This window comes from Camelus ferus, chromosome 18 (genome assembly GCF_009834535.1).
Source record: "Camelus ferus isolate YT-003-E chromosome 18, BCGSAC_Cfer_1.0, whole genome shotgun sequence".
In the NCBI taxonomy this organism is placed as follows: Eukaryota; Metazoa; Chordata; class Mammalia; order Artiodactyla; family Camelidae; genus Camelus; species Camelus ferus.
In genome coordinates, this window is record NC_045713.1 from 14,201,787 (window position 1) to 14,212,021 (window position 10,235).

The 10,235-nt window shown below is 47.3% G+C and overlaps 1 protein-coding gene across 5 annotated transcripts in view; it reads left to right on the forward strand.

The window, feature by feature from the left end:
- Positions 1 to 9,920, forward strand: part of PDPK1 (3-phosphoinositide dependent protein kinase 1) — a 63,426-nt gene extending 53,506 nt beyond the window's left edge. For 4 of the 5 annotated variants that reach the window (XM_032460228.1, XM_032460229.1, XM_032460226.1 and 1 more), the window contains 3 exons: positions 2,415 to 2,472; positions 3,493 to 3,645; positions 4,049 to 9,920. In XM_032460228.1, the coding sequence (XP_032316119.1) occupies positions 2,415 to 2,472; positions 3,493 to 3,645; positions 4,049 to 4,165 (328 nt within the window). In that variant the 3' untranslated portion in view covers positions 4,166 to 9,920. The remainder of the gene's footprint in view (positions 1 to 2,414; positions 2,473 to 3,492; positions 3,646 to 4,048) is intronic. The other variant, XM_032460227.1, reaches the window with a different exon arrangement.
- The last annotated feature ends 315 nt before the right edge of the window (positions 9,921 to 10,235 follow it).

A 10,235-nucleotide genomic window follows, 5' to 3' on the forward strand; every position in this document is an offset into this window, starting at 1 on the left:
AAGCGATATTAATGCATTGATTTGTTGATATTGTAGAATGAAATTTGTCAATCTTTAGAAGATCTCCATAACTCAGTAAGCCACTCTTTTCTAGATGATGGGTGTATGGTGCTATAAAACCATAGAAGGATGGAGACCCATTCAAAGTGCAAGGTAGACTGAGGGTTTCTAATGTCACAGAATGTGAAAAACTCATTCTTGGGAATTCAGATTTCCCATGGCAGCAAACCTGTAAGAAACTACACATGTGGAGGTTTGGTGTTTTATCAAAGAAGAATGCCCTCAAATATCTCCAAAGACTATTAAAATACTCCTCCTTTTAAAATTCCTTATCTGAGTGAAGCTGATTTCTTCATGTACTTCAGCCTGGACAACATATCACAGTAGAGTGAAGGCAGAGGCAGATCTGAGAATTCAGCTCTCTTCTATGAAGAGAGATAGTAAAGAGATTTGCAAAATGTGCAGCAGTGTCATATTTCTCATTGTCTTTGTTTTGGAAAGAAGTTATTTTTTAAAATATTACTTATATTCATATGAAATAGATTTATTATCTTTTTAATGAATTAAATATTTGAAAATGTCTGTTTTAATTGCTTATACATAAATATCAATGAATCTCACTCAAATAAAGGAAAGCTCTTTGGGGTCTTCTGTAACATTTAAGAGTATAAAGGAATCCCGAGACCTGAAGGTTTGAGAGATGGCATTTTAGAGCAGAGCGGCTGTGGTCCCCTGGTCCTTCCTCAGCTGCATAGAGGCCTCTCGTGGGGAGCTCTCCTGAGGTGGTCAGCAGAGCTGCACTGGGACTCCGACGGACTCGCTTAGCTCTCCTGGGGGTGGCTGTGCTCTGAAATGGTCCCAGTATAATTTAATTGAAGTCTTCCACTTGTTATCAACTTGTGACTCTTTACTATGCATGAAATTCTTTTTTTTTAACATTTTTTATTGATCTATAATCATTTTACAATGTTGTGTCAAATTGCAATGTAGAGCACAATTTTTCAGTTATACATGGACATATATATATATATATATATTCATTGTCACATTTTTTTTCTCTGTGAGCTACCATAAGATCTTGTGTTATACGCATGAAATTCTTATACAGCAGGACCCGTTGGTCAGAAGAGCTTTCTGTCTGGCTTTGTTGTTTACCCGTGTACTCCTGTGCTGCAGGAGATCCTTGTTACATCTCCTTCTCAGAAATCTTGATTGTTTTCTCTTTATTCAAGTCTTGTTTTGTTTGTTGGTTTAGTTTTTAAATACTTGGAGAGGGAAGCATGGTGCTTTTCCTCATGAAGGTCACAGTACTTTTTTTTGTTGTTAAAATTATTCTTGTTTTCAAAACCCATATGATGCTGTGTTGGTTGACTTGGGCCTAGGTCCTTGGTTACGGGACCTCGGTGGGTAAGCCCAGAGGGCTTTGTGGAGTGGGCGTTGGTCTGATTGGTTAGGCTAGGCAGACCCAGGGGATGAGAGGATGTGGCTGCAGCAGCTGGGCCAACCTTCTAGCACGTGGGCTGTGTCCCAGGAGGAACCAGGGAAAAGCAGGTGGATGTGCTCAGACACTTACGTGGTAAAATTGTCACTGTTGGGGGTGACAGTTGTCTTATGCTTTTTAGTGTTTCTGAAGTAGAACCTTAGATCAGGAATGCCAGTAAAATCAGAATATAAAGCAGTAGCTGTTAACTTTAACCAAAGGAAGGAACCTGCAGGTGTTAGAATAGCCTCTTTTAAGCTCCTAGGAATCAAAGTGGACTAGACTTGCTAATAATGTGTATTCAATCAAAACCTGTATTTGAAACTTTTCTAAATTCCTGCCATATTCAGATAAAATGCTTTATTACTGTGGTAGAAACACCAGATAAGATGTTCTCAAACCAGATTTCCAACCTGGATCTTTTAGGGATTTGTGATTCTGAGCAGCTCAGTGGTTTCTGAGCACTGAGTCAGGGGTCCCAGCTTGAGGAGGTGACTTAAAAACAACAGTTTCTGTCCTGAGGTTGATTCCCAGTGGCCTCTGCCCTTTTAGTGGGGTTCCGCATCTCACCCCAGCTTTGTTTAAAGTAACAAGGATGTGTATCCTGGGCTCAGGTCTGCTGCACTGCCTCCCCTCTGCCTTTCCTCCATAAATGCTGCTGAGTCAGAGGTGAGAAAGGGTGATATTTCTAGAATCTGAGGACTCTGGTCCAAATACAGATTGAAATTCTATAAAGCAGTGGAACTTGCATGCAAAGTTACTTTTGGAGTTTTCTCATTTTACTGAAGTGAGTTTGGATCTCTGAAGGGGGAGCCTTGCTTAAAGCAAAGTTCACAGTGCTGTTGGGAAGTTGGTTTCGAAGGGAGGAGTTTGGAGAATTTCTGTCTCTGACTCTTATATGAGTGTCTCATTCTTGTTTTTATTCTTTTTATAGGCACCAGTTTGTAGAAAATAATTTAATACTAAAAATGGGTCCAGTAGATAAGCGAAAGGTAAGTTAGATTCCCACCACTCCTTCTTGTGTGTCTGTGTCTTCCTCCTGGTTCTCACTCAGGATCAGGCCTTGCTCCTCGGGCTCCTGCTATTACTCATGCACATAGCACCTCCATCTTGGTTCCCTTTAAGAGATCATCTCTAAATTTGATAGCTAAGGAAGATTTCAGCCATTCGGGAGAGGTGATTGAAACCACGTGGCAGGCCTTGGCAGACAGAAATGCAGCCTCTCATTTCTGACTGGGGAGCCAGCTTTCTGATTTCTCCCTGAGGCTAGCTTCACTGAGGTCAAAGTTTCTGTCCTGTTGAGGAGGCTCTGTTTGAGTCCTGGCAAGTTGTTTATGACTTCATTCTAATTGCTCTTGAAAATATTAAGTAAATGGATTAAGTAAATGAATTGTGTCAAAAATATCACACACCACAAATGTTCTCTTTCTGCCGATGTGGACCTTTCTTAGTCGAGGCTCCTGGCCTCCATTGCTGGCCATGCTCAGCCTCACCCACCCCCATGCATCCTCGGTGGTGGGAATCTCCATGAAGGAGGGTTGTGGTGTGACTGGCCAGCAGGCAGAACCTTGTGCCCTGGTGTGGAGCAGAGGGCATGAGAAATAGTAGGGCCCTGACTGCTGATGACAGGCTACTTGGAGCTGGCTCAGTGACAGGGACCTGAGCCAATGTGCTGGCCTTAGGTGCACCTACCTATACTGCCACTTCCCGACATGGCAACCAGAGTAGCGAAGCCTGGAATAGGGGTGTTGGGGTCCCGCTCAGCAGGGCAGGCACGCCAGGCCTTGAGTGCTTCCCATTTCTCTCTGACCCAAGGGGCTGTGTCCAAGTAGGAGGGAGGTGTGCACGCCCCTCTGTCGCAGGTGAGTGGGCAGGTGGCTGGCAGTGGTCCCTGTGCTTGGAGCTCCTCTGACAGTCCAGCCTCTGAGGCAGTGATAAGTGCTGTCAACACCCACTTTTGAGCCTTAACAAGCAGTGTCCTTTTTCTTTCTTTGTTTCTTTTTTTGCATCAGGGTTTATTTGCACGGCGACGACAGTTACTGCTCACAGAAGGGCCACACTTATATTATGTGGATCCTGTCAACAAAGTCTTGAAAGGTGAAATTCCATGGTCGCAAGAACTCCGACCAGAGGCCAAGAATTTTAAAACCTTCTTTGTCCACACGGTGAGTTTATCCCTACAGGTTCTTTGCAGGGCAGTTGGAGGCCTTTGGATCTTTGTGCCTCTATTCAGAGCATCCAAATGCTGTGGAACTGAGGGGGCAGCTGGAGTGGGGCAGTGGTCTCCCCCTTTCTCATGTTTGTGGCTCAGTTCTGATTTGGGCCGGGAGGTACCTATGCTTGTTTTTCAGTTCAGCAGTGATGCAAGGGAGCTGTGTAGGTCATCACGTGCATGTTTAATCTCTGCACATATGTGGAGGGAAAAAATTCCATATGCTCATGTGCTTCCAGAAGGTACTTGCAGCGGCTGCAGTAGGATGGCAATTTCTTCCAGTTGCTCACTGATGGGTGGAGGTGCTGGTTGTGGTGGGACTCCCTCAAGAACATTAAATGTTTCTGCCTCTGCAGCCGAATAGGACGTATTACCTGATGGACCCGAGTGGGAATGCTCACAAATGGTGCAAAAAGATCCAGGAGGTGTGGAGGCACAGATATCAGAGCCACCCAGACGCCGCTGTGCAGTGATGCCCGCGGCTGCTGCACTCGCTGCAGGACATATGCCAGCACGGCTCGCCGCCACCCGGGACGCTTCCAGACCACCTGCCAGCCATCTCAAGGGGGACGCAGACGGCGGAACCTTGCAGCTTTTTAATTTAAAAGAAAAGAAGAAAAACAATACCCAACCACACAAAGAACAAAACCAATAACGAAAAGGAATTCAGGGTTGCTTTGCTTGCTCTCTGTGCTCTGTGGAGGCTTCCCGCACCCTCCTCGCCATGGGAACCCAGCGCTGTGCACGTCTCCCTGGTTCCCGCCCAGATTAGTGGACAGACTTGCGTCACCAGCTCTTCATCGCGTGCCCCTGTCATCTGCCAGTCCTGCTGCGGCTCAGGGGACCAGGCGTGTCTCTGGGCTCTGTCTGCCCCCAGATTACTGTGGAACTCTTCACCAGGGAGCCGTGCAGGACTCTGCTGGGGTGGCTTCTGATCTCTGTAGGGCAGGAGGGTCCTTGGCTTTTGTCCATATGCTCCTTTCTTCACGTCCCTAGTTGATGGCCTGATCCCTGTGGGCCCATGCTCGCCTCCTCTAGTAGCCCTGGCTGCGAGATGTCTGCGGTTCTTGCTGTCTGTCTGTGAGTGCTCTTGCCTTGTCAGCCAGGCAGGCTCAGGCGGTAAGGAGTAGAACAGGCTGTCCAGGTAAAATACAGAGCCGCTGCCGAGGTGAGGGCCAGTAGAGCATTCAGATGTCCATCCCTCTGAGCGGGTTGCCCCCTGGGGCCAGAAACTGAGTGCCTGCCTGGAAGGAGCACTGTTAGCGCTGGGCCCACTGAGTGCCAAGTGCACCAGGTGATGGGGCTCTGTGCCCCCCCACCCCGTGTGGGGCTAGGGCAGTGGGGCAGACGGGCCTGGTCGCCCCCATGTAGGGGATTGCGAGCTGACAGCCCCTCTGGTTTGAAAGGTTGGGTGTGCAGGGTAAGTTGGCCCTGAGGGTGCCTGGTATCTGCAGACTGGGCCGTCCTCCCTCACAGCCAGGGGCATGGAGGAGGGCTGGCTCCCACACACCCTCTTTGTGCCGTAACGCTTGTAGTCTAACTCAGAGTGTTTTCACACATCCACAGTGAAAATCTAAAAGCCTTCTTGTGTTGCCAGGTCATCTGGTCCCCATCAGATGGACTTTGCCTGGAAACAAGTGTTAACCTTGCATGAGGGGCAGGAATACCACACTTGAACCCGAGCCCCAGCCGTCTCACCTCCAGTTGCAGGGTGATTTCCTTTAGCTTTTTTGTGGCAGCACCCTGCTCTGTACTAAGGGTGGATCCAGGACTTACTAGTCCTTTGATTTTCTTTGCTGCTGCTCCCTGGACAGAGAGAACTCCTGTCAGCCTGGCGGGGCTCGGCCATTCCTCTCCCTGCCCAGGTTGTCCCAGCGGGAAAGGAGCGGGCACTGCCACCTGCAGGCTGCTGCTCACAGACCAGTTTCTGTCCCCAGGGGAGGAGTGACTTTGCCATTTCCTATAATTTTCCCAAAGGCGCCAACAAAAAACTCCCGCAGATAAGATCCCAACTACTTCCCTGCCCTCATGTCCTATCTCGAACCATCCATCACCCTGTGTGACCAGTGGTCCAAACTGAGAGGAAAGATGTCTTAAGTTGTTTTAGTGATAATAGTGGCTCTTAAGTTAGGAAAAACGTGCAGATGTGGAGAATTCCACTGTGTTTGGGTAGGGAGAGGGGTTTGGGTGGGAGCAGAGGTGGTAGCCAGGTTGGCCAGTGGTTTCTGCTTGGGCCTTGTTCTCTGCTCTGCGAGAGCTGCAAGAGAGCAAGTGTGTGCGTGTGTGCGCCGCGTGTGTCGGGGATGCCAAGGTGTTGGGGGACGTGCCTGCCCTTGGGGCGTCCCAGAGCACTGCCCTGGGCATGTGGTTGTAGATGGAGGCCCCTCTGTCCTCTCACTTTGGAAAAGCTTTGCCTGTGTTCACCTGCTTTTCAAAAAGTGAGTCTGTCTTGACCCTTTCTTTCAGGACTTTGATTTCAGGGGTACTCCTGTGTTTATATTTCACTCCTGTCAGAGCGTCCGTGTCTGCACATGTGCATTTAGGAGAGTTGGGAGCCTGCTAGTGCACAGCGTCTTTCCTGGGTGTCTGGTTACAGGGAAACAAGCAGACCTGATGTTGGCTTTAAAAGGAGCGCTCAGCTGGGCTGCTCAGGGAGACACGACTCATCTGTCGCATTCTTCCGTCTGGATCACGCCACTACCTCCTGGGCTTAACCGACAAGCTCCATCTTAACCTCCAAAACCAGAGAATAAGGGGTTCGAGGTTGAGCTCACAGCTGGCAGAACTGAAGTGACTGCTCTGCCTGAGCCGGTGACAGCTGAGCCCTTCTCTGTGGGTCACCTTTCTCCACTCACTCAGAATTCTCTTTCCTTTTTTTTTTTTTCTTTCTTTCTCTTTTTGGAAGCCCCTACATACTCTTATCCTATGCTTATTCACGTCAGCTTTAGTTTTATCCAACTCATCCTTTGAGCCATCGTCCTGGCATGCAGCTGCCTTATGTTCTAAGATGTGCATGTGGGTGTCAGTCTGTGCACACATGCAGGCATACCTAGAAATATATAGAAATGTGGATTTGTCCAAGGTGAGAAAGAAAATGCCCTATTGTTTAATAGATCCAGGAGCATGTATCTTACTGAGAGAGGTTAAGGACAGGTGTAATGCCAAACCCAGCACCTGTCAAGCAGAGATGGTCCTGCACCATGTGGCCACTCTTGGCACAGAGGGGAGGGAGGATAGCCAGGAGGGTCAGGGTCTCTACCGGCTCAGACAGCCCACTGTGCCTTGCTTCTTTGGGAACACGAGGAAGCCAGGTTTGGATGGGGTTGTTTCCTTCCCTTTCTGTGGACCTGACTGGGCGGTGCACTTTGGGCAGCCCTGTGTGGAGCACGAAGCCCCACCCCGTGAGAGGCACCTCTGTGTACCTGCCACGCTGAACCTTGACTGTGGGGAGGTTTGTCACAGACTTGCTTTGGGAAAGGTGGCTCTTGGGGTCATGCCGAAGCTGCTGGGAACTGTACCTGCCTCAGCCCCCTTGGGCAGCCCTGTGGTGTTTGTGGCGCAGGCCTGAAGGAATTGCAGGAGATGGCCTTTGGCACAGACCCCGAGGACAGGGGGCTCTGGGTGATTTAGTACTTTATTAAAACATTTGTTTTCTGAAAAAATCAGTTGTAGGCTTAGCACCCAGAAAAGACCACTGTGACCTTCTTGGTGCACAGCCTGCCACCCTCTCCTCCCTGCCCGCACACGTGTTTGCTTTTGTAACTTAAGTGGGAACATACAGCATATACCATTTTGCATCCAGCTTCTTTCACTTAATGTCACGTTATGAACAAAATTCAAAAACTTTGTTTTTAATGATTGTAGAGTGTAATGGTTGTTTTTTATCATAATTTATCTGACCACTTTACTGCTCTAAAGCATTTAGATGGTTTCTGGTTTTTCACTATTCAAATAATGCTGTAATGAATATCCTTATAAGTCTTTGATTTTTAACTCTGATCTCCTCCCCTTGCCCTGCCATGCCCTGTCCAGATTCCTAGCAGTGGTATTTTGGGGTCAAAGAGTTTATTCATTTTAAAGATAGTATAGACTCTCTTCCTCTGTCTTGCTCTGATGTTCAGATGCTCAGAGTTCCAGTACAGGACTTCCTTAGCTGTGTCCTACAGATTCTGAACAAATCAATTTCTGGTGAGTTGTGTGTTCCCAAGAATGTTTGAATAAGACTGCGCTCTCTCTCTCTCTCTCTCTCTCTCTCTCTCTCTCGCTCTCGCTCTCGCTCTCGCTCTCGCTCTCTCTCGCTCTCTTTTTTAAAATGCTAAAATGATGTTATTACTGGAGGCCATTTGTGACAGATTTTTCCTAAAGCCGATTTCCTTATTTTCATGGAAAGAATCTGGTTATGCTTGCATGTTACCTTCCCATCCCTGCTGCTGTGGCTTTCAAGTGCTTGGTGATATTTTCAGAATCTACTTTGTGTCCACAATGGTACTGAATTTGCATCTGCACAGTCAGCAGAGATAAAGTGTTGAACTGACCTTGCCACATACTTAGTGGATGATTTGTAATTAAGTTTATAGACTCAGAAAGTACATTAGGCCATTTGGAATCAGTAAAAAAACAAAGGCTCTACTTGAACAACCGTGTAGACATTTGGATTTTATAGAAGTGTATTTGGCCTGCGCTCCCCCCTCCCCAGTGTTTTTCAAATTGAGGGACTCAGGCCATCTTAGTTCAGTAGAGCACACTGGCTAGGTTTTTCCATTGTAGAATGTAATTGCCCTGGCTGATAAGGATTTAAGGATTTCTCCTCCCCTCTCGCCCATAGTGTTGCAGGTTGCCTAGTTATCTTTAAGTCCAGACAACCCAAATTTGGTTTCTTTCTTAATTTTTCCACTTTAGTTTGGGGTCTGTCAGTTCTGAGGGAAAAGATGCATGAGAGATTTTTCTAGGTGCCATGCTTCATGCCACTTGATTATGCCAGAGATGATGGCCAGATTGTGCAGAATTAGGTCTTCTGCCCTCCCCTGACACTCCAAGCCCCCCTCTCTCCTGGTCAGTCCACAGACTGAGGATGCTTACTGCCCAGACTGCAGAGGCTGCAGCCACCCTGCGAGCATGGTGAAGGTACTATTCTTGGAGATGTTGCCATATGCGTTTTTCCATATTGTTTCTTTTCATATCCAAATGTAACATGAACTGATGGTGACTCAAGTGGGTGTGGTCCTTCCCTCTTAGGCAGCCTACATGGCAAGTGTCTTAAACCAGGGCAGGAGTCACTCCCAGAGCCTCCAAGGGGTGCAGGCTGCTGGCTCAAGATTGCAGGGTTGTAAATCAGGCTGCCTCGAGAACCGGTCTGGGGAGAAAGCTCTTCAGCAAAGAGCAGTTTTATCTGTAGCTCAGACAGCCTTGCTGGGCAACTGAACTAGCCTACATGTATACCTAAATTTCCTCCAGAACTCATTTCTTCGATATGAAGAAATACCAAACTTTATGTACAGAGAACTTTTTACAAAAGGCACACCTTTTTTAGCTGTGTAATCCACCCTAATCTAACCCGTCTGGCTGAGTGACTGAATAGGGGTCATTTTGCTGGTGAAAAGCCTCTATCACGATCATAAGTTCTGATTGGACATTGACAAAGTTAATTTTTTTGCAATATTTAGAGCTGCTGTAGCTGTTCCTTAACAACACAAAATAGGATGAATCAAATAGTACGTTAGCTGTCTTTCAGGTTGGTGGCAGTCAGTTAGAACGTGTAATATTCTCTACCTGGTCTGTAGCTGTAACTGTGATGTACAGGCAAAGCAAAAATTAAGAAAAAAAAAAACTTATGAAAACAAATAATGCAATGATATTAGGATATACACTTTTGTATTTTTATTCTTATATAAGGTTATTTGCTGGCTATTGTTGGCCTCTAGTTCAGTCTGTGTTATTTAAAATCTAATATATGAATTATTTGGATTGAATTCATGTTCGGGGCCACGTTGTTGTATGTATTGATGTACAGCCTTGAATGTGAATAATTATTGTAAACTATATTTTACAACTTTTTTTCTGGCTTTATTATATAAATTTTCTATTTGGTCGTTGATTTAATCATATCATAATTTAATGAATCTGTTTATTCTTTTTTTCAGATATTTGTGCTTTAGATGTAGTTACCGGATGATGAATTTTCCACGTATGCTCGGTAGTCTTGTAATAAAAAAGCATGTAGAGTGTAGACGTTCACTGACTTAGCTCTCTTCCTTTGGCCAGGGCGCGGGTCGGGCGTTGTCGGGCGACCTGGATTCGGGGCCAGGAATCCGGCGTCCGGACACCGCACACTCCCGGCGGAGGCCGGCGAGCACTTCTCAAACCCTACAGTCTCGGATCCACCGCCCCCTGTCGCGGACCGCGCAGCGCCAGGCTCCGGCCGGAAGGGGGCACGGCCGGCCGTTTTTCCGGACCGGAACTTCCGCCTCCCGCGTGACGCCAGGGTGGGTGCTTTACGAGGGCGGACCCGTGGGCGGGACAGAGCTCGGAGGACTGTATTAAAGG